Here is a 23,802-nt window from a genome sequence, read left to right on the forward strand (position 1 = left end):
GGCCTGGGGCTCTTCTCATGCGCATGTTGCCATCTGACGTGCCTTGAGACATGACCCCGAGTAAACTGCAGCAGACACGGCTCTCTCCTGGCTTTCTGCACGCTCTGTGCGGGGCCTGGGCGCAGGAACTCGCTTTGGGATTGTGCTGGTAACGAGTGGGTCATGGCTAATGCTGGCAGCGCTCTGCCAGCTGGCACGAGGCGGGAGGCAGAGCCGGGAGGTGCCTTTCTGCTTCCCGTGCGGGCACCTCCCGAGGAGCACACAGGGCAGTGGCAAAGGGAGCAGAAATCCCCCTCTGCCTTACGCTGATAAACACTGAGCAGATCAAAACTGAGCTCTCTAGTGCAAGCAGATGAAGGAGGAGGTATCTATTATCAAAATGTCAAATCGGAGGCTCCTATTCCAGTGTGTTTGGAGACCCGTGAAGCAAAGGAGGGTCTGTGTTCCCTGAAGGTCAGATAGACAGATGAGGCAGTGGGACAGATGGGTGAAAGCAGGTAGACCCACGAGGGAGAAGACTGGGGAGGCAGATGAGCGAGGTGTATCTACCCTTTCCGACTCGGCTCAAATGTAGCAGGACTGGGAACATGGAGGCTCATTAGAGGCACAATCTTGGCTCCCAAAACAAAGTGCTCTGTGAGCTGCTGTGTTACTGGGAGGGTGGTGGTCTCCGCTCCTTCCTTGCCCTCACCAGCCTCTGCCCATACACCCCGCTCAGGCCAGAGCATGTGCCAAAGCCAGCAATGCTGAGGAAAAGCAGGGAAGGAAAGTGAGCTGCAAACATGTTCACAAATCGCTTCCCGTCGTGACCCAGGGCATCTTGCTCCTTTCATAGCTCCACGGCATTTTATATAAATGGTAACTCAAGCCTCCTTATCTCACTGATCTAATTTATGGCATTGAAATACCTGTGTTCATAGAGGTTTCAGAATAATCTGAGAAGGTTAAAGGTCCTTTCTGAGCCTACACGATTTCTTCACTTCCCTCTTACCTCCAGTTTAAATTGAGGGAAGTGGTGGGCATTTCAGCAGAAGTGATGTGCAGATGAAAGGAGGATAATCCATAAGGAAAAATGCCCTTTCAAGATAGCCTTTCACGGTTGTCTGCTTCTCCCTTTGAGTTCTTTTGTTTTGGATAAATAGGGGTATTGTGGGACTGTTTATTAAACGGAGACATTAGAACAATTTCACCAGATTAAAGGTTATTATTTATGAAATATCTTCTGCTCTAAAAGGAGAGAGAGAGAACAGGCACACACAGCATTGCTGTAACTATAGTAACCAGCAAGGATAACTCACTATAAATATAGTATACGAGTTCTTCTACAGGATCCTTTCCATTGATTTATTTTATGGTTTTGAGTGCATGCAAAGATTTGGAGGCAGCTGTAATAAAATTACCTTATTGGCCTTGACATTATGTTTGCCTGACCGCTGACCTGCTGGCTGGCAGATGAAGAGCTCGGATTGATATTCCGATGGTTGCAGCAGTTTATTTCAGCGCTATCTGCTCCTCAGATTGAACTTTCAGGTCCTAAACATGAGTTGCAAGTGGCAGTTCAGTTTAAATGACCATTGCAGTGTCCTGTTGCTGGGTCTGGATAGCAATGTGGGTAATCGTATTGAAGGCACACCTTGAGATGTACTCTGTATTGTTTTTCTCTTCACACTGAATGTTTCATAGCTTTATTTGAGGATTACGGTGTAAACTGAGTAATTCAAAATACCTGGGGACTTTGAAAAGAAGTCTCAGAAGCATGTGGGTGATACAGGAGCCAAGCTGCCACTTGCTTTTCAATGGTCCATAGGTTCAATAAAGTATTTTAAGTGTTTTTGAAAAAAGGATGTGGTCAAATAAGTTATTATTTGCAATGAAGATGTTACCCTAGGTGAGCTTTGCAGTGAGGTAATGAACCACAGAGCTTCCTGCTTACCCTGCAGCTATAGCAAAGGTGAGCGACTGCCATATATTATTACTAGAAGACATTTTGGATTCAGATCCTATAGGATCAGCCAATCTATTAGAAACGATACCAAATTCAGTCTTTTAATAATTTATGCATAGAAAACACTTACTGTCTGAGCAAGTTCCCTCTCACCAGTTAAAATTCACATGTCTCAGACAGTCTCCTGGTGTTTTCTATCTATCTGGAGCCCTGGGTAGGAAGCGTAAGTCTGTTTCATCTCTCTACATTGATATTTTTTTGTAAAATGTGTTAGAAAAATGCCGTATAATCACCATTATGAGGCTGTTAATTTATAATTTTTGTAATAACTTTTTATTATATCTGGTACACGCTGATTTAATAACAAAGAAGATCTCCTCATGTAATGGACTCTCTTTCTTTCTACAGGTTTTATCTGGGGAGAGATCAAGGAAATGTGGGATGGAGGATTCAATGAGTATGTACATGACTGGTGGAATCTGATGGATTTTGCAATGAACTCCCTCTATCTTGCAACAATCTCCCTTAAAATTGTTGCCTATGTCAAGGTACAGTAACCTGGGATGGGTTTGTGGGAGCTGCAGGATAGACACTGTGAAAATCAGAATTAAAGATGGCAGAGAAGAGCTGCCTTGCGAGCAGCCCAGTTCTGAAAATTTGCTTGAAAAGTGTATGAATTTGTTTGGAGAATGATCTTCCTTCTCATCCTTACTGCTTGCTTGAGATGGAAGTATTTGGCTGTTTGGGTCCAATTGAAGTTTTTTTGGCTGTCTGTGCTGTAGCTACTCAGTTGACAAAGATGTGGGGCTTTTTTCCCACCGAAAACATGATTTTTATATAAAACAATAACAGAAAAAAAAAGGCATAAGATTATCAGAAAATTTCTACAGCAAAGATGTATAATAGTAGCCTGTGAGCCCCTATGGATCTGTAGATTACTTATCAGGAGTCTTAATGAAAGTCTGCAAAGAAGCACAAGCTGCTGGTAGGAGGTTTCCATCCGAAACACGAGAGTTGGCTTCTCCTCCTGAAAATGTAGCGTTTGAAAGTGCAGGCTTGGAACTGACAGAGGGAGAAGCTGGATCTTTAGAGCTGTGCTGCAGATCCTTTACTGTGACGCTCCGTGCATGGCAAGCGGCCGCATCAATGTTCATCTCTGAAGCACATTTTAAAATTAACAGACATGCGATGCTCAGCGCTAATGCGTGCACAGCTTTGAAGCCAGATGACCTGAAGCACTTGCTCCCTGCCTCTCTTCTTGGAAGCTGGAGATGACATGCAAAGGGCCTCCCGCAAACCCCTTAACACTGTGGCTGGCTGGGTGTGCAGTTGCAAGGGCTCCTGAGCCACTTTTTTGCTTGGCATGAATCAGCAGGAGCCTCTCTGTGCTCAGGGGAATTGCATGATGTCAATCAAGGAGCCTGGCTGCTCCTTAGCCATGGATGCGCTTGCATGTGTCCCTGTGCCGCGTTCCTGGCTTTTCCCTGGTAGTCGGGAATTGCTCCTTCCAGCCCAGCATGAGCAGTTGCCCAAAGTTCCCTTGTTCAGTCTCAGCCAAGTGCAATGCAAATGGAGGAGAAAAGAGGTGCAGATTTCACAAGCGCATCGATGCCAAAGCGGGAAGGCGCTTGTATAAACTCTGTAACAAGCAGCCCTGCTGTGGGGCCTGCTTAAAATCCAGGAGGTTGCATAACGTGGAACTCGTGTTTTTCAAAGGGAATCGCTTGAAGATGGTTGCTACTCCCTGAGCAGGCAGCCCTGTAGCAGCATCAAAGCGGGAGCAGATTACATCTTTTTTTTTCCCCAACATTCAGAGGGAAATTAGACGCTTGAAAGGTTGGTCTTTAAACTGAGCAATACAAGAAATGCTGGAAATTGTAAGATTCATGAATAAATCTTAAAATGTTAACAATCTCTTTCTTTCTCACACACAAATTGCTAAAAGAGCCGGGCATCCACAGATTTATATGGTCACACACTGGGATTTAAACTCACAGCCAAACCACGCGGGCAAACAAAATACAGCTTTGTATATAGGCTTTGTATGAACAACAGAAGCCTATATGCAAGCCACAAAGACCTATATGCTGGCACACAAAAGAAACCTAATAGGAATATACCTATTTGAGTATGGATCAGATCCCTGTGGATTAAACCTGGCGTGTCTGACAAGGACCAATGTCAGGGAATTTGGAGAGGTTCATAAAAACGTATATAGGATCCATTTGGACTCAGCATTCCCGTAGGAGTTCCCAGCTGACCTATGTCACTCAGAGGCTGCGCCCTGAGCTGAAAAACAAGGATTTATAACCCTGATAATGGTTTCAAAACCCTTTGCAGCATGACTTCTAAAGGTTTTTTGTTATTTATAGAACAGCCCAGGGCTGGAAAAGGCTGGTATATGTGCCAGTATGGTATAGCCTAACACTTCTTGGAACTTCAAAGGCTTACATGGACGTTTAGCTTTCTGCCAAATATCAGAAAAATAAATTGCATCTGGACACTAATGTTTTCCATCCTTGTTTTTTACATGGAGACCTTTTTATTTTTTTTTTCTGATTTGACCAATTTCCAAGACCTGGCATCAATGTTGTCCAGTACCAATTAAATCTGCAGGCTAATTATAGGGTAAAAATACTTCCTTAATCAGTTTTCATTTGCTGCATTGAATTATCCTGTAATGAGGAAGCGTAAATGTGACTACTTGGCTTAGCTTATTTGTCCTGTTCTTTATATGTCTCTGCTTTGTTCCATCTTCATCTTCTGAAGTCTAACCCAAACAACTGCAACCTGCTCAGCTGTCCCAGGTGCCCAGTGGTTTTCATTAGCTACCTCTGAAGTTGGCTCTTTGTGTTCTCGTCAGCAGAGCTGCATGGCTCAGAAGTGACCACTGCTTTCCAAGCAGGGATGTGCAGTCAGTTTACAGAGGGGCAAAGCATGACCCTAAAAAGTTGCTTTAAAAATATATGTGAGAAAGAGCTTTCCATGGTCCTCTGTATGCCATCAGTGATGAACCCGAGCAGAGAGCCACAGGGCTGAGTGTCCGGCCAGGCTGCGGAAGGGCAAGGAGAGCAACGGCACAATCACCCTCCTCATCATCACCGCCTGCCTCCTGCTGCCGGGGCTGGCAAAGGGTTAAAAATGTTGGCCCCTTTGCAAACATTTTAAGAGGCATCTCCAAATGAAAGGAAGAAAGTCAGTCCGTGATGTTCATAAAATAAAGAACAGTTTGGAAATGTCAGAAGCAATCAGAGGTTATGTTGAAATGCCTTTGTGTGATATCCGAGCTGCTTAACGCAGAGACATCAGCATGCTTTTAGCTCCAGCCCTAAAAAATGCCAGCTATGTACATCGGAGCTTCAGATTTAAATGGAAACTACTTACAAATTCATCTGTCAGACCAGCATGATATTACACCTTTCCTTTTAAAAGGTACAAATATGATTTTAAAAGCCCTAAACACTCTGGCTACATTATTGACTGTATTATTGTAAGTACATTTTTGCCCTTTTCTAGTTGTTAAATGAACAGAGGCATCTGATAAGGGGGTAAACAATTCCTTGAATGTAAAATGCCTGATTCTGTTGAGCCGCGCTAGGCCAGCGTGGCTACGTCCATGGGAGCAGCTCCGTGGTACCTATTTGCGTCAGGCTGCCCTTGAGTCAGCTAATGCTCTGCCTTTACAGTTGCGTTACAAACCGAGTTAATTTTATAATTGATGCACTTAAATGTAGCCACTGTTTCAGCTGTAATTACGACCTCTGCTTTAACAGCTTTCCTAAAATTGCTGTGACAAATTAACTAATAAGAAAATTAATATGGAGGAAGCATTTTGGTTCTGGGCTGTTGGCACTTTTTTGAGATTACTACGGAAGGAGAGCACCCACTCCTCGTGTTCCACAGCTCGGTGCCTTCCCTCTGCCCTCCCTGCTCCCTCCCTTGCATTGCATATGCAGTGGGTGTTTGCTACGGTTAGGTTAGATAAACCCAACACAGCCAAACAACCTCGAGGAAAACTGGTCCTGCAAAACTATCCGTATCAAGGGGACAGAATCTGGCAGGGGAGTTGGTCATTAAAGCTAAATCTGAGCCCATGTTAACTCAGCTTCAAGCCTGAATCCTGAATGTTAGTCTGGTGCTGAGACACAGAGCTGAAAAGCACTTCTTCCCTCATCAGTACCCAGTTAGCATTTACGCACAACGCACTCGTTTCAGCAGGTGTGACATTTCAAGCTATCTCAAAGCAACTACAACATAATTCACTTTTATATCCTTGTTATTTCTTGCAGTATAACGGTTCTCGTCCAAGGGAGGAATGGGAAATGTGGCACCCGACGCTCATCGCAGAAGCCCTCTTTGCAATATCCAACATTTTAAGTTCCCTGCGCCTCATATCCCTGTTTACAGCAAATTCACACCTGGGACCCTTGCAGATTTCTCTGGGACGCATGCTGCTAGACATCCTCAAATTCCTTTTTATCTACTGTCTGGTGCTTCTGGCTTTCGCCAACGGACTGAACCAGCTTTATTTTTATTACGAGACCAGTGCCTCGGAGGAGCCCAACAACTGCAAGGGGATCCGATGTGAGAAACAGAATAATGCCTTCTCCACGTAAGACAGCCTTTCCTTCCCCTTTCTAATGCTGACTTGCGCTGCCCCCGTTTTGCCTCCCTTGGCACACTGGCTGTCAAGGAGCCTCTGCTTAGGCTTCGCAGCGGGGTGAGCCACACGGTGCGTAGGGAGGCTGCGAGTCTGTCAACACGATGGGCTGTTTGTACTGCCATGGCTGAAGTTTTACGGTGATCAATGCATAATTGCAGCATATTTTAGAAAATGGATATTCCCTTGCCAAAATAAGTGCTCTGATTCTGGGGTAGCTAATGCAATATAGGAGACAAGGGATAAGCGTTAAAAATTTTAAGAAAAACCAATGTGCTAGAGCAATAGCAGCACTCTCACCTGTTACATACACACAAGCACACACGCACATATACATACATTTTATATATCCATGATGTTGAAGGCTTCTCCAATTCCCTTGGGAGAGACCAAAATCACAGTGAAATCCATTTTGCTGGAAGTACAGGTTCTTTGCTGAGATGTTGGCATGGAAATGGCTGCGATGACAGCTGGCTGGGCTGAAAGAGATAGCACATGCTGCAAAATAACACGCATTGTCTTTCTAATGTATTTGTTTTAATTACTACTAGTGGAAATAATTATAATAATCAGCCCACATCCAATTGCTCTCGCTGCTTGCACAATACTTAAAAACACAATGGGGAAAGAAGTAAATAAAGTGCCGTCTAGGAAAGGCCTGCGCCCCGTGAGCAAGCAGAGCAGGATTGTTGTCCACCACTCCGTGCTAAATTAAATCAAACTTCTCCTGGCGCCCAGTCATTCTCTGCCTGTCCTCAGCTGAGGGCTTGAGGTTAGGGAGGGCTTTGGGCGCACCGCCTCTGTTCTGGAAAGCCATGAAGCCACGGGAACAAGGAGCCGCGGGCCAGTTCCCCGGCAGAGCAGCAACGCCGCCGGCTTGATTAATTCTCATTAATTCTCCATCCATATCTGGAGGAAGTGGATGGAATTGCGCTGCGCTAATGAAAAACAGAATTAAAGACTTCAGTCTTTTTTTCTATTTTAATTGCTTGAATCCCCAACAATGTGTTGTGTGGCCCTTGCACCGAATTAACTAGGAAATGCTGCTGCTTCTGGCAGGCTCGGTGCAGCCTCGAGCGCAGGACGGGTCCAGCGCCCCAGCTCGGCGCCAGGGCCCGTTTGCCTGGAGCGGTGGTGAGCAGCTCCGTTCCCCTCCTGCCTCCCCCTTTGGAGCCACCTCGTTGCCAACGGTCGCTTTTTACCATCAGATGAGTGGAGGTAACAACAGCAGCACGGCCCAGCTAGGGAAAAAGAACATTTGGTCAGTGGGGAGAAAAGAAATGACAAGTTTCCGAGAAGGGACAAAGTCTGGGGAGCTGGGACGATGCAGAGCCCCGGGAGGAGGCTGAGGACGGGCGCCAACGCAGCCGGCACCCAAGGAGCTCAACTCTGCCGCGGCTGCCGGGGACCCATTAGGGCTGCGCTCTTGTGGCAGGGGCAGCGCGCTCGGCACTTGTCCTTTCCTTCCAGCCTTGCTTAATGAAACATTTAGCGTATTCCTAAACGCGTCGCTGCTGGCTATGAGTTCCCCAGGGACCCGCTGGCACTCGGCCGCGGAGCCACACAGGGCCACACACTCCAGGGGCCATTGGCGCTGCCTCAGCCTTGCTCGCATCCCTCCCTCGTGCAGGAAGCAGCCACAAAGCCCCAGTCAGTCCCCCAGGACCCCAGCCGGGCTGGGCACCTGCACAAAGAGCCCTGATCCTGTGAAGGCACCAAACGCCGGCCGTGCGCGCGGCCCTTTGCCCACGCGTTACTTCCTACCACGCCCCAACGCCAGGCTCAGTGTTTGTGCTGGAGAGGGAGATTTCTGCATCGTGGAGATGCACTTGTGCTTTGTGGCAGTAAGGTGGTGACGCCATGAATAATTCTCATCCTCGTGCCTTGGCCTCCCATCCCTCGGAGAGCAGCTTCTCAAATAGGTTTAGCAGCCGGCACACGGAGGAAGAGGAGGCCGCAGTGTCCTCTGGCCGTCCTGCTTCAGGCCCAAGCACTACCCCAGGCTTCGGTGCTGTCATGTCAGAGCAACGCACTGATCCCCTCCGAGACTGGTTTGGGTTTCACGCAAGCACGCAAGCCCGGTCTCCCCAGAGCGTCCAGTCCCATCAGCGGCTTTACTAATATTAGTTAAAACACGTTAAGAGTTAACGAGGCCTCCTCTATTTTTAATAAAGAAATAGCATTCTTTGGCTAAGCCTTATTTAACTGCTATCTCACTCATTTAATAAACCTAACAGCTGGGCTTTGGGGAGCACGGGTTTTTGCTCGAAAGAGTCTTTATAATATTGGCTAGTGAAAAACACAAAATGTCTGCTAAACAGAAGGAAATTGAATCCCCCAGTAACACACTGGGATCCACGGGATGTAGGTGCCAGGAGGCCAGATCCCCAGGGTGTCACACGGAGTATCTGTTTTTATTGATTTTCTAGTAGGAGCATTTGAAAATATCTACTGACCCCAGGCCAAAATGGAAACTCTTAAGCAGGCATATAAATGTCGTTTCTCTGATGACAGAAATGTCATTTTTTGGAAAGCCAAAACAAAGATGCCCAAACAGAGCAATTATTTAGATTGCTGATGATGTATTTGACGTGACGGCGAAAGGTCACTTGTCTGCGTCCGCAGCCAGCAGAGACCTGGCACGATCTCCGCAGCGCCCAAGCACGGCAAGGTCGGCTCTGGTTGAATTAAGCGGTGGCTCTCCTTGATCTGAGTCATTAGTGATCCCTCATGATCCGGAGGGGGCTGAGGGTGCTGCTGGGTGGTGGTGGGAGCTGCTGTGCAAGCCAGGGCCCTGGGCTACATGCAGGCTCCTAGCACACTGGCCTGCTCAACTTAGGGGCACTCACAGGCTCTCAGCCTCTGTTCGAGCAGAGGGATCGAGGGGATGCGATTTCTCGCAGCTCCTTCCTCCTGCTGCTCCCTGCTTGAGCACGGTTTAACCCTGGCCATGACGTGCTTGAGGCAGTGCGCCCCAGTTAGTTGGCAGAGCGGCTAACGATGAAGGCAGTGTTTAATTAGGAGAGGTTATCTCACTTTATAATAGCAATATTGCCATAATTGGGGCAATATACATTGTTCTCCCAGTAGGGCACTCCCAGCACGGCAATGCTTCCAGTAGCACTGACAGAGCTCTCACATGGCAGGACATCCAACCTCAACAGGTCCAGAGCTCCTAAAGCCATTAAGTGCTTTCTGTTCCCTGGAGTCAGGTAGCCAAATAACAATCTGTTTTTTTTTTTTTTTTTTTTTTTTTTTTGCAGACTTTTTGAGACCCTCCAGTCACTCTTCTGGTCTGTGTTTGGCCTGCTGAATCTCTACGTCACCAATGTGAAAGCCAGACATGAGTTCACGGAATTTGTCGGGGCCACGATGTTTGGCACCTACAACGTCATCTCCCTGGTCGTGCTGCTGAACATGCTCATAGCCATGATGAACAACTCCTACCAGCTCATTGCCGTAAGTTATCTCCTTCTCCCTGTTCCTGCTGTCTCTGCTCCCCGGGGGTCTCCCCTGGTTGGCTTGCAGCAAGTGCATGTCTCCCAGGAGGCTGCAACCATGCTACCCCGCGTCTCCAAAGCCAAGAGCTGGAATTCCCACCCAGGAGGCTGAATCAGGCCCGTGGGGGAGGCTTTGCTCTGTTGTAGTGCTGCCTGTCTGCAAAAGGCTTCTCCTCTCTGGTCTGCTCTTGTCTTCTCCTGGAGACTAACTTCAGTGATCACCTTGTCATTAACAGCTGGTTTCCTTCGTAGCAGTGAGGGGGTGTAAGCGGAAGCCTTCCCACTGCTTCCAAACGTGCTTTGTTTTCTGACTTGAGGATTTTTTTTAAAGTATGTTTGATAGCTTTCTTCCTCTGCTCTATTATTATTTAACCATTTGAAATCATGTGTGTCAAGAACCTAGTCCTGTAATTTTTTGTTCCCTCATCTTCCCACTGAAATTAAATCGCCTCCGCCTGGAGCTCAACGCAGTTCTGCTGATCCGCAGGCCGGCGTGTCCTGACGGCACAGCAGCTCCTGGGCAGGTTGGCTCTGGCCCCAGGCAGCCCCTTAGCTGTAGAGCCAGCTTCAAAGTCAGCTTTAGCTTCATGTCCAAAACCTTGCTCTGAGCTTTCATCCCATCCTATGTACCTAAAAGCCAGTCTGGACATTTATGGTTAAATTTGCCAGTGGATTGAAAAGTCAAGCAGCACAGCTCGGCAGCTCAAGGCCCTTTAGATAAACTGCTCCTCAGCAGGACAGGAGGACGCAGGAGCTCACGTCCACAGCACGTCAATAAACCCGTGGGCTCTTTCCAGTTCTGCTTCCCAACACAACAGACCTCGTACACTGAGCTGATGAAGTGTGAGATCCTTGGCAAGCAGAAGCAAGAGTTAGGAAAGTTATATGTGTCCTCAGCTGGTCACTCAGAAATAGAGGCAGATGGGAGACTGACTACTGTAGAGAACAAGACAGACAATAAAACAGAGCAAAAGGACCCTGCACCAGCTCGCCGATTACTTCCACTCCCAACTTCCCAGAAGGATCTCTGGGGAAATGTCTGGATGAATTCCTTTCCGGGCTGAAGCACATGGAGCCGCATACTGACTGCCTGCTTGAACGGTTCCCTGTTGTTGTTGATCATCTGATTCAAGTGGCTCCTAAATTCAGTTATCTAGTCAAACAGAGCACATATTCAATTGAATCAGTGATACTTTTGAGCCTCTGATCTTTATCATGTTAAAAATTACAAGAAAAACAGGGGCATTGGCCTTGCTAGCAAGGATCCAGAGAGTGTACCGCAGCGGCACCGCTGTTTCGGCAGCTGTGTCAGTGTTCTGAGCACTTCCTACTGTGCAGCGCCAGCCCTCGTGTCTGTGGGACTCTGGATGAGGGGCAGGGTGCAGACAGAAGCTCCGTGTTTTCTTCTAGGCCCTCGCCATGTTGCCATCATCTCAGCTTGCCACTGACACAAAGCCCAAGCCTGAGACTGCCGTAAGAATAAACGGATCTGCGACTCTATGGGATGCCAAGCTCTCCTCACGCTCTCCCAAGTACCGCTGAGGCAAGCCAGGAACAGCCCCGTATTGGAGAGCCCCTGCGTGACCACTGACAGCAGGGAACTGCTCCTGCTGAACGATGCCGAGAGCGGAGGTCACCGGTGGAAACAACTCTGTGCACAGACACTGCCTGTGACAAGTCTGGGGATACTGGCCGGGCTCACCGCATCCCCTGGGCACAGCCAAGCACTTGGCATGCGGCATGAGGCCCCGGCTCAAATTAATGACCCTGGAATCATGAGGGAATGTTTCCTTGTCACTTAAGCTGCCACGCAGCGATTCCTGCTGAGGACAGTGCCATTTTCAGGGGCAGGAGCCGGCCTCGCAGCCTGTGCCGGTGCGAGGCGCAGCCTGCTCTCCAAGGGCGCCGCTTCCGCGCGCTCCCAGCGATGCGCTCGCTGCTTGCGTCTTCCAAGGGCAGGTGTCCATCAATGTCCTCCCTGAAGAAAACAGCTCATTAATAATGCTGAGCTCTCCAGCTGTGGGTCTTCTTTGCTCTCTCTTTACATAGTGTAATCGCTTCTACCCCTGACCGATCCACAGTGCCAGGGCTGCTGAACTGGGCGTTTCTCCCTCTTGGTGTTTCTGTTAGACTGAACATACCCGGAATGAGCTACTGCAGTGAGGGATGAGGGCGCAGGGCCGGGGAGGCTCTGCGTGGGGTGCAGGTCCTCTTCCAACGCGCATCGGTAGGAAACCTTTCATGGTGTGCGGGACTCCGGAGAGAAACAAAATGAGCTAAACGCCAGGGAGGAGAGAGCATCTTCACTTGCTGATTTCCCTGCAGCAGCGTTAATTAATTCCACTTGCTAACGAGGCAGCAGCACTAATGCAGTGCGAACAGCCCCTCTCCTCCTGTTCTCCAGGCCCGAGGATGTTGCTGCCTTAGCAGCCTTCAGGCTAGCTGTTCTCCACTGTCTCAGATCTCAGCTCCTTCTGCTGTGAAGTGAGAGGGAGCAGAACTAGGCTCCTCTTCCCAGGCTCCTGCCATGGCTCCCGAGCAGGGAGCTCGGGGCTCCGTGGTTAATTAAGTGCTGCAGGCGCTCAGCATGAGACCGCGGCACGTCGGCAGAACCCAGAGCAAGGCAGGCAAAGAGGAAACTTCCCCGACGCGCTACGGACTCCTGACTCACAGAACAGCATGAACTTTTCCTTTTTTTTTTTTTTTTGATATTTTTGACTAAGCTATTTCAGACTTCAAGAAATATATTTTCTGGGAGTACCCCGAAGCAATTTTGGTATCGATTTCTTTTCACAGAGCCTGTGCTTTTCACTTTTGCCAAGCCACTGCCAAGAGTGGCTTGTGGGAGACACCGCGTTTCCCTGAGGAGCCAAGCGAACCCCAAAGGCGAGACGAGGCGGCCGCGTGGCGTGGGCTGCGTCGCGGTGCGACACGTCACGTGCTCGGCCTCATCACAATGCCTTCCCTGAGGTGGCGCAAGCACTGTTACCCCGTGAGTCCAAAAGGCATTTGTCACCACGAGCAGGGCAAGGGCAGTGGAATTTGTCTTGCAGTGGCCACATGGCCCCATCCCTCAGAAGCGGCATGAAGGAAGAGAGCGGGTGAGGAGGACACAGCGGGTCATAGGCTGTTTCTCACTGCACTGCCACTTGGCTGCCCTTGAAGGAGGAGAGTCCTTCTGCCAGGCAGTATTTCTTTCCAAACCACTTGCTGGCAGGTGTTAGTGATGCCCGAGCATGTCTGTCTCTCCAGGGTCCTCGGCACAGGGCATGTGGCAGGGAATAGCAGCCCGCAGGTGTCTCCTGGAAGCACGTTCCTTATGGACACACCTGGGAAGTCATGCAGGAATTAGTCGCTGGGGCTGCCCCACCAATCCCACCCTGGCACAGCCAGCAGTGCAGGGAGGTGAGATCCATGGGATTTGGAGACCTTCTTTTGCAGAAGGAAGACCCTGGGGATTGACCCCGAGGTGAGGAATGCAGGCGGGTTGGAGTCAGTGGCACAGACCAGCACCTCTGGCTGAAATATTAAGGAGAGTTGTAAGCACTTGCAACTGCTAAATAAACCATCATGGTTTAGCCAAAAAACAAAGCAGCTCAGTGCCTGGGGATGGCAGACACCGAGGCAGGTCTGAGAACCATTGCCCCGAACTAGTGTACATGGAAGTGTGACCGATCCCAGTGTGTAATATAGGGAGTACCTGCTTTGTCAGCATAATAACGTCACGCTACCAGTATGTATGAAGTTACAAAATGGTTTTGTTAGACTGTCCCTCCTGCTGGGTGCTGTTTCTGCTCTTTGAAGGCTGGTTCATCTTGGGCAGCTGCAACTGCAAATGATGTTGACAGGTTTAATGTTTCCAGGGGTATCTCTGAGAGCAGAGCGCGACCCATCGGACACACAGCTGCCAGGGTTCGGATTATAGAAAATAAGACACCAAAATAGGAGCACGTTTTTAAATGATGGAATGAAACAGGGTGGATTAGCACGTTTGGGGGGGAATGTTCTGTATAACAGAAAAGCATATGTATAGTAAACAGGAACAGTTGGTACGTGCAGCTAAAAATAAATGAACACTTTGAGGAAATGTTGACTTTAAATTTAGGGATGTTGTGCATGGAGCTTTCTTGATTTTTGCAGAGGAGAGAGCTTAAGAATTAAAGCACCAAGGAATATAAAGGCTTTTCAATGGCCCATCACGCTGTTTCCAGCGCGAGGCTGGATTTCCCAAAGGCAGTCGTGTCCAGCTGCCCTGTCTGCACAGAGGCAGCAATTCTCCCAGCCCGAGCACCGGTCGCGTTCCCTGGACGCCGCGGTGGCGGCGCCTGCTGCCTGCGTTAATCCTCAGCAGCAGCAGCAGGTCCCCTCCCCAGCGCTCTGCAACCCATGGGGACTGTCAAAAAATGCTGCACTTACCCTGCCTGCACAACCTGCCACGTTATCACCCAGGGCTTTTGCTGAGGCAGAACCTCACAAAGCACAAAACTTAGCCAGAGATGCAGAGCTGCAGAGCCCCAGCGTGGTGGCTTTGCTTGGCCTCTGTGCAGCGAATCAGCTCCAAAGTCAGCCCAAATCAGCTCTTCTTTAGCCAGCCGGCTGCATGGAGAAGTTGTCAGCCTGTATATGAGCAATTCCCCCAGTTTTATGGCCCCAGTTTTATGGCGCGGGATGCAACGAGCCCTGCGGTCTCTCCGCAGATATCCGTGATCCCAACAGCTTCTTGTTGGTGCTCATTGGAGGCTCGTGGTCCTTTGCTGCCTCCAGCCTAACACCAAACCCGCAGCGGTGGTTAATGCTGCCCGGGGTTTGCAGAGCCCCGAAGGCAGCGGACGGCTCTGTGCGCCCGACTCTGCGGGCAGTGATGGGGACTTTGTTGCTAGACCGGTCAAAGCTCATTCTCCAGGGCCCGACCAAAAGTGCTGCCAGCACAAGTAGTCAGCGGGATCACAGGGTTAACTCCTGCAGTTGTTTTAATCTTTAAAGAAAAAAGCAACAGATATTTATCTGAGCCTATGCACAACAGCGGCCCAGCCACTCTGGGGTTTATTTGGAGCAGTGGAAACAGCAGGCCGAAGGAGAAATCAAGATGAGTTTGCAATTTACAGGGCCCCCTGGTTGACAGAAGACACTTTATAGGAAATTTGCTGCATTTATCCCAGTGGGTCCCTTTTTCTCTGCTGCAGACAACAGCCCGGTGCCCTGCCTGACAGGTCAATGATTCTCTGCCCATTGCATGCCAAGCGTCACAGCAAGCTCTGCTCTCGCTGCGTGATCCAAGTTGAAGCATCCAGATGGAACCGCGTCGGCTGCAGCCCTCTGCGTTGCCCCATCTTTTATTTAGAGCTGACAAGCTCAATTAGCGTTACCGTATGCCTCTGCAGCAAGGGGACTTTTGTACAAGAACGGCAGAAGAAAAAAGAGTAAGTGGAAGATAAAGGAAAAAATATTTTCTAGGAAAATAAAGGGAACCAAGAAATAAAAGGGATTTACTGGGAGAACCTCTCACCTGAGGCTGAGCAATGGGAACAGCTATATAAAGAATCCCCTGAAACACAACTTTGTGAATCCCAAGTTTCACAGGCCGTCTTCCCAACACGTCACAATCCAGTGAGGAAGCTGGGGCTCCTGAGCTAGGGAAGCAGCACTGCATGCAGGTGAAGTGGTCAGTGTGTGGCTGCCCGGGCTGCAGCCCTCGCGGCACCGCTCGCCCCGCGCATCCCGGTGCCCGATCGCAGCCCGAGCAGGATGCAGCGGCTTCTTGGCCCAAAGCAGATCACCTAGGGATTCCAGTGATCCCCGTCCTTTCACATGCAGAGCTCAACTGGGATTTTGCTGCTCAGAACTAGCTTATTTTGGTGGGGGGGGAGGGGGGGGGAAGAGATGTGAGAAAAGTATCTGATTCTCCTTTGCAACTGTCTCCCACCTGGCCAGCAACAAAATTCTTCCTCTTCCCTGGAAAGCTCAGATCCCAGGCTGACAGACTGCACAGGAAAAGATCAAAGAAAAAGAACTCAAAGCTGTGGGAGAGCAAGTGATGCCAAGTGCATTTCTGCCAGGGTACTAATGCAGCCATCGGCACCCAGCTCTTCGGGTTAGACAGCCCTTCTTGGCCCTCCTTTTCTGCCTGGCCTGTGTGAATTACTCAGTTTTGATGTAGCTGCAGGTCGTTACCGTTATCAGCACCCTTGGGTGTTATCAGTCTGTCTTCTGGCGTGAAGAAAAGTCCCTTATCAGCAGTGAGATAACGGATACAGGAGAACAAAGCCGGGCAATATCTTCCACTTTGCTTCTTCCTGCTGCAGTTCTTTAGAGAACTATTTGTCTACATGACCTTCATACTGCTCTGATTTATTTGACTATTGAAATAACAACTGAACTTTGCTGGAATAGGACTGAAGAAGAAGAAAGGAAGGGTGTCAGCCTAAATAATTTAACTGCACTAAAAACAGCACAATTCACAGTTCTCTGTGTTTTATCAAAAATAATATTCCCTGACCTTCTCATTAGCTCACAGTTATTTCTAGGCAACGTGCTGGTGAGAGATGAAAGGTAATTGATATATACAATCAAAATACTTTGTGCAATATAGTGCACTGCAAGCTATAACAAAGATTTTAATTACCAAGTCTATTCTGCACTTGGAAGGTATAAATAGCGGCCATGCTAGCGTGTGCATTTTCCAAGCACAAGCCAAATCATTCCCTGGAGCTGGGAAAACCAGGCAAAATGGAGCTGTCCAGAGGGAAGCGATGGTCAATGGTTCTCTCGCCGCAGTGCCGCCCGGGTGGGATTTGGTGCTAGGCAGGACTTTCATCTCCTCCCGGGCTCCCCCATTCCCTGACCGCTCCACTTGCTCCTGCTGGGGCTAGACTGGCCTCTGCTCATCGTTCTTCTGGCCTTGCTTTGGAGACGGATCCCATTAAGTTCTTATCCTTCAGGGTGTCACCCGTCTCTGAAAGCGCAGCCGCTTGCTGTCAGTGGCAGCTGCATTAATTGGCTCTGTGGGTCCCCGTTTTTCCTCATAGATGTTTTTTCTTTGTAAGAAGCCTATTTGCTTTAAAAATACTCAGCATTATTAACCTCGGAGATTCTGTTTGGATTTTGCTGCTTGCGTCTTTGAGCTGGCCATTACACCCCCAGGCTCTGCTGATGTCTTTACCAGCCTGTCCAGCACATATTGCAAAATTAGCACCTTGCAAACTGCAGAGAGGCTGCCTGTGTCAGTCCTGCGAAGATTAATTTCCCTTGGCCCTCCTCCTGCCAGGCTTTCTGCTCAAAATACACAGGCCTTTAGGTTTTTGCATTAGCCTGCTGGAAAGCCAGAGCAAATATCTTGCCCCTGCTGCTGCCGGCTCCTGGTGCATTCAGCCAAGACACAAGACAGTCTGGGCTCTCTCCCCAGCCTACCAGCTCCGCGGCACCACGAGCTGCAGGGCAGTAGGAGGTGCCACGGCCGGGCACGGGCGCTGGGTCGGAGGCTGCCACCCGCCGGGGACGCGCGAGCAGGTCCACGTGGCCAGCGGGGCGAGGGGAGGCTGCATAAAAAGCACTTAACCAAGTGTAAACAACAGATTTCCTGCACAGAGATAAAGATGGAGATTTATGCTGGAATTATCCTGAGTAATTAGTGTAGCAGGTAATTATTTGAACTCTGGCACATCTGTGAACACATCACTTTGACCAAATTAGAAAATCCGCACAACTGCTCCAGGAAACGGCCTCAGCATCCCCCAGGGAAATCTTAGCGTGGGGATTATTCCTTGCTTCAAATGGCAGCGATTGCAACAGGATTACGTGGCCGGGATGACACAGTTGCACTGTGCTAGTAACTGATGCCGGTTTTCTCGCCCAGAGAAGCTGAGCGATGGTTTCTTGGAGTTCAGGTGTTCTCCGAGCTCGCAAATTTAGTTGTCTTGGAAGGAGAGCGCTTTGTAGCTGCAACGTGAGCGGCGCTGGAGAGGAAATGGTGGTGAGAACAGGGGCAGGAGCAACAGGAGCTCAGAGAGGGGACAGCGAAACCCAAGCTGGGAGGTAAATCATGAAATCCCCAGGACCGCACTCACAGAGCTCATGGGGCTGTTTCTTTGGCTGACTGAAAATGTTGTAATATAGTTGTCATCTAACCCACTGCACCATGCAGCCTGGGGGAGGACATGGTGGCTGGGACCCAGCTGAGCCAGGGATGCCCAACCTGGGCCAGAGCTTCAGTGCAAAACAGGAGCTCACCAAAAACTTAAGCCTGACCCCCTGGTGCTGTGGAAATGCAGCGACGTGTGGAGGGCGGCTGGTGGTCGCTGAGGCCACGCACGGAGCCAGCGCAGTGGCCAGAGGCTTTGGGAGGGCGCGAGGTCTGACCGGGCACCGAGCGCAGCCCTGGGCACCAGGAGCAGAGCTGGCAAAGCCGCCGTCCTTCGGCGCACAGGACTTCACTGCTGCAAGCACGAGGCAGAGCTCCAGCAACGACAACGCTGCCTTCCTGGCACGCAAAGACATTCGCAGGCAAATTAAGATGTCTGTTTTGGGAGCATCGCCAGCACAGAAGCGCTGCCAGGGACTCTCTCCTGATTTGCTCAGGGGCCAAAAGCATCAAGGTGCACAAGTGAGCGGGGTGGAGCCTGCAAACCCCAGAGAACTCACAGCAGCAGAGACGCAGACAGACACACAGCCAAGAGGCACCTCGAGCTTCGTACAGAGAGTCTGTCTTGGAAACGGCGACGTTGCACTTCTTGGCCAGGCCTGCACAGGAAGAAGCACTCGGAGAGGCACGAGGAGCAGGAGGGATCATTCAAAGCCCCCGCTCTGTTCTCAGCAGCTCGTTCAGGGGTTCTGCTCCTTCCTGCCCAATCCAAATCACTTTGCATTTGCCTTTTCTCTTGCCTTGCACTGCTACTTTGTATAGATAATCACATTTTTAGTTTAATCCCATGTCAGATAGTGTTAGCATAAATGCTAAGCAGCTAAAATGCCAGAGCCATCAGCTTGGCATTAAACTTGGCACTGATAACAATACCTGTCTTCACTGTTTTAATTTTTTCTAGTATTGTATGCGGCATTCAGCACTGCTTGGCTGGAAGGATTCAAATGATTTCTCTTCCTTTTCTATCCAATATCCTAATTCCTGCAGATCATAAGAAACAGTGACTTAACTTTTAACACTGGTGCACAGCATGAAATCCAGCCTGGATCCCGTTGAATCCCGGCTCCCAGTAGATGTCTTTAGTAGTGTTGTGAGCACAGCCCCGAGGGGGCTGTGCTTGGAAGAGAGGCGGGCGCGATGACACCGTGCCCCACCGGCTCCCGTGTCCTTCCTCCACCGCTGGCGCGTGCGCTGGTGCCTCCCACTGACGCTGCTGCCTTCTCTTCTAGGACCACGCAGACATTGAGTGGAAGTTTGCCCGGACGAAGCTCTGGATGAGTTATTTTGACGAAGGTGCCACTTTGCCCCCTCCTTTTAACATCGTCCCGAGTCCCAAGTCGGTCTGGTACCTCTGCAAGTGGATTCACACCCAGCTGTGCCCGGGCAGCACCTCCACGAGCGAACAGAAGAGGCACGAGAACCTCAAAACGTTCACAGTAAGCAGCCACGCGCGGTTACGCTTTGCTCCATAGGGCGTTTGCTCTGCTGGGACACGCAGGCTCCTGCTGGAGTCTAACCTGCGAGGAGACATTGGGAGCTTGAAAGGCAGGATGGCCCCGATAACGTAACTGTGCCTTCTTAATTCCAGGAACGGCACGCGGACAACCTGATTCAGAATCAACATTACCAGGTAACCCCCACAGCTGTTTCTCCTCCCTGCTTGCTTTCTAATACCTCACTGCTCGCTCTCTCCTAGAATGTCTTTGCGCTTGTCACGGATTCAAGTGCTTTGTGGCTTGTGGTGGGGTAGTCCCGCACCTCAGCCTGGCCTGGGCCACCTTGGAAATGGTGTGGAACTGGCTGGGCACCGGCCCTCTGGCTGCACCTTCCCCATCAGCCTCCCCAGGGCCGGCTGCCAGGCCTTCCTGCTTACACCCATTTCTGCAGGGGTTCCAGACAGGCTCAAGACTTGTTTCCCTTTTATCTTTTTTTCCCCTTTTTACTCCTTCTCATCCCTAAGCCCCGCTCAAACAAGCCTAAGGCTTTTCTTCCATTTTGGAAGGCTCAGGAAAGAGGAATTGCTCTTGTGCTGATTTTTGCTGTTTCTGTTTACTCTTAGCCTGCCCATCATCAAATTCTCATTAAATTCAACTTACAAAAGGACAAAGCTGTATTAAAAGCTCTGGTTGCAGCAGTTGCACTCATGTGACGCATTACACTAACGTTCTGTGGAGAAAAAGAAAAATTTCCAGAATATTGGTTTGTCTATCAGGCTATTACTGTCGAAAACAATGAGCAATTTGCCTTAAGACAATTTCTGTTTTCTGAACAGCACATGCCACAAGAATTGATGTTTACCATAATTAGTCGCTTTTCACACAAAACACCTGTACAAAACACTGGCTTACTGTATTTAAAAACTGAGCGTTCCAGATAAAAGATAACACGGCCCTTTCTAAAAGTGTGCTCTGTTTAGGAGAAGTTGCTCTTGTTTCTAAGGGCGAGTGACTTTTCCAATGTGCAGTCAGGACAGCCCCTGTTAGCAGGAAGCCAGTGCAGCTCAGCAGGAGCAAAGCTTGGGCTGAAGACGTGGCTGAGTCACTTGTTCTGCTTTTGCCTTCAGGAAGTGATCCGAAATCTTGTGAAAAGATACGTTGCAGCTATGATAAGAACTTCCAAAACCAATGAAGGTTTAACTGAAGAAAATTTCAAGGTAACTGTTATTCTGTGGTAAGCAGTTATTACATCCGGGTCATTCAGGCAGCCACTCATTATTTATTACATCATTAAACCTTTATTTTCTTTCTTGGGGGTGGATTTTGGTCAAGAGGGCTGGTCCTACAGCATTTGGAAACAAAGATCGTGGGAGGGTCTCCAGTCCTTAGAGCTACCAATGCATTTTTTTCCTGTCACTGAATCATGAAAGATTTATGCGGTATTCTTATGAGTGTGATTTAGTATCAGCCATTTACATAACTTTGAACAATTCGCCCAGGGGAACGCAATCGTTCTTTCATGTGAGAAAGCTTCTGTGCCTAACTCAGCTTTCCTCTGGCCCTAGGAATTAAAACAGGACATCTCGAGCTTTCGCTATGAAGTTCTTGACCTCTTGGGAAACAGGAAGCCCCAGAGGAGAAGTTACTCTACCAGCAGCACTGAGGTGTCCCAAAAGGATGATGCAAATGAGGATGGTATTGAAGAAAAACCCAAAGCCAAGAGTGTGTCTTTCAATGTAGCCAACAAAAAAAAAGATTTCAATGTATCTGCTCTAATTAAAACTATGTCTGGGATTGACGTAGTGGATGAGAAGCCAAAAAGCAACGGGATCAGTAAGCGCTCCTTCATCCGCAACGGCAACAGAGTTCAGAGACTCTCCAGTGCCAAGAAGGAGTCCTTTAAGAGGCTGGGGCTACTATTCTCCAAGATGAACGGACACGTACCCGAAACAAACTCGGAGCCCATGTACACGATTTCAGATGGAGTTATTCAGCCACACTACATGTGGCAAGACATTAAATACTCTCAGATCAATAGAGAGAGAGAAGAGAATTGCTCCAAAAGCGAAATTAACCTCAATGAGGTGGACTACAGTGGGAACACGAGACTCATGGGCCAGAGCAAGGAGTGCCCTGGGGTTTGTACCAGCTCCCTTCACTGTGCTTCCAGTATTTGTTCCTCTAACTCCAAACTTTTAGACTCCTCGGAAGATGTATTTGATTCATGGGGAGATGCTTGTGACTTGTTTATAAACAAGTGGAAAGACGGGCAGGAAGACCATGTTACAACACGGTTATAAGTAAAGCTATCTAACACCTGCTAGAAAACTTAGCTAGTTATTTGTAACGGTTTGCTATCACCCGGATCAGCGGTACCATTTCCATTCTGTCCATAGGAGAAAAGAAGTTCATAGGAGAAAAAAAAAAAAAGTGTAAAACTCTAGTTACATTAGCCTATTTTATACCCATCTGCATCTTTTACGTTTTTACACTCCCTAATACCACATTAAAAGTTTCACCATTTCTAAAGTCACCCCAGGGCTCCCTTCCCATGCAGTCGCAGTGCCCGAACCCTGCAGAATTGGACGCGGGGTCACAGAGAGCTGCTCCCGTGCCAGTGCACTGCCCGCTCCTCTGTGCTCCCCTCCGCACCCCACATGTGCTGCTTGAGGGCAGCGGGACGAGCAGGGCCGCAGCAGCTCAGCAGGAGGCTGCGAATCATAACAAAAATTATCTTGGAAAGGATTTCAGGTCATAACCGGCTTTTTGATTTTCTTTAAGCAATACGGCCTACACTTCATTCAGTTGTGTCTATTTTTTTAAGGTTGTCTACCATTGTCACCCTTAAACTCCTCCTGAGTAAGAGGCACCTTCTGTTGCTCAGCTAGAGCCTAGTGTGAGCTGCTGCTTTACCCCGTTTCCCTCACGCAGGAGGCAGACGAGCTCCTGGCTGGAGCAGCACTGGGAGCTCCCGGCCTCGCTGCCGCCTCTGCCCGACTCCCTGCCTGAAACCCAGACCCGTGCCCAGCTCCCCCCAACATGGCCGGAACGGGGGCCAGCTCAGGCGGGCCATCATCAGCAACATGCTCGGCCTGACCGCGCTGGCTGCTCTCCTCACAGAAGGCCCTTGGGCAAAGCGGTTGAATTGCCCCATTTTTAACCACCTGCTGCTTGAGCTTTCCCTGTGCCGTTGCTGCGCTAGGGGCACCTCATAGCGCCTCAGAGCCCAAACGAGGCACCTCCTGTGAGGTAAAACCCACTGCTGAGCTCCCAGTGAAGGCTCCATGCCCCTCAGAGGCCACGTGCAGAGAAGCTAAGCGTGAGGGCAGCCACCCTGAGGTGGCTCTTCTCTGAGGCAGGATGTGTCTGGGTCAGAAAACCTCCTCCTACGCTTGGCAGGGGCCAGACATGAGGCAGGGGTGGCAGCAGCACAGAGAGGGGGCAGGAAGGTCCTGTTCATGGCCCAGCAGCCCGTGTGGCAAAGATGGATCTGGGATACTTTGCCAGAGTTTTAACTCCAGCTCTCTTGTTGAAGGGAAAGCCCTTGCTGGGTTTTCCCTTTGGACATGCGAGTCACAAGGGGGCACATGGTGCCCACCAGAGCCCTCAGCAGCCATTGGGCCAAGGCTCCCAGTGGCTGCGGCGCTGGCAGGATGGAGCAGGGGAAGCAGAGGGGGCTTTGAAAGCCACAAGGGCCCAGGGAAGCTCCACCTGCAGAAGCCCAGGTCAGGGCACGGTGCTGCTCTTTGCTGGAGAAACCCAACATCCCCCTTCTCAGGGAGGGGAGGCCACCTATGCCCCAGAGCTGCAGGCAGAACCAATCATTGGCAATTCTCAAGAGAGGCCCAGGAAAAACCTCAAGTTTAATAAACCCAAGCAACTGAGGCCGTTTCTGGAAACACAAACATTAACTGCGTGTGGGGAGGGATCTGCATCATTTCACACCTCACCTGGCCCCCCACCGCCCTTCCGTGAAGGAGGACTAGCAACCCCCCAGGGTATTTCCTCCCTAACAAGTGGGAAGAACTTGCAAAAATGTAAAAATCCTTCCTGTGCAGCCAGCACAAAGCATATTCATCTGCTGTGCCCGGGAAGGGGAGGGTAGGAGCTGGTGCATTTCAACT

At 49.7% G+C, this 23,802-nt stretch overlaps 1 protein-coding gene across 1 annotated transcript in view; it reads left to right on the forward strand.

The window, feature by feature from the left end:
- Positions 1 to 22,006, forward strand: part of TRPC5 (transient receptor potential cation channel subfamily C member 5) — a 50,474-nt gene extending 28,468 nt beyond the window's left edge. The window contains exons 4-10 of the mRNA XM_010227423.2: positions 2,354 to 2,493; positions 6,235 to 6,557; positions 9,869 to 10,064; positions 19,472 to 19,678; positions 19,831 to 19,872; positions 20,806 to 20,895; positions 21,244 to 22,006. Coding sequence (XP_010225725.2) covers positions 2,354 to 2,493; positions 6,235 to 6,557; positions 9,869 to 10,064; positions 19,472 to 19,678; positions 19,831 to 19,872; positions 20,806 to 20,895; positions 21,244 to 21,978 — 1,733 coding nt within the window. The 3' untranslated portion in view covers positions 21,979 to 22,006. The remainder of the gene's footprint in view (positions 1 to 2,353; positions 2,494 to 6,234; positions 6,558 to 9,868; positions 10,065 to 19,471; positions 19,679 to 19,830; positions 19,873 to 20,805; positions 20,896 to 21,243) is intronic.
- Positions 22,007 to 23,802: the final 1,796 nt, after the last annotated feature.

Source organism: Tinamus guttatus, unplaced genomic scaffold, assembly GCF_059628265.1.
Source record: "Tinamus guttatus ecotype Peru unplaced genomic scaffold, ASM5962826v1 Tinamus_guttatus_pri_ptg000287l, whole genome shotgun sequence".
NCBI lineage: Eukaryota > Metazoa > Chordata > Aves > Tinamiformes > Tinamidae > Tinamus > Tinamus guttatus.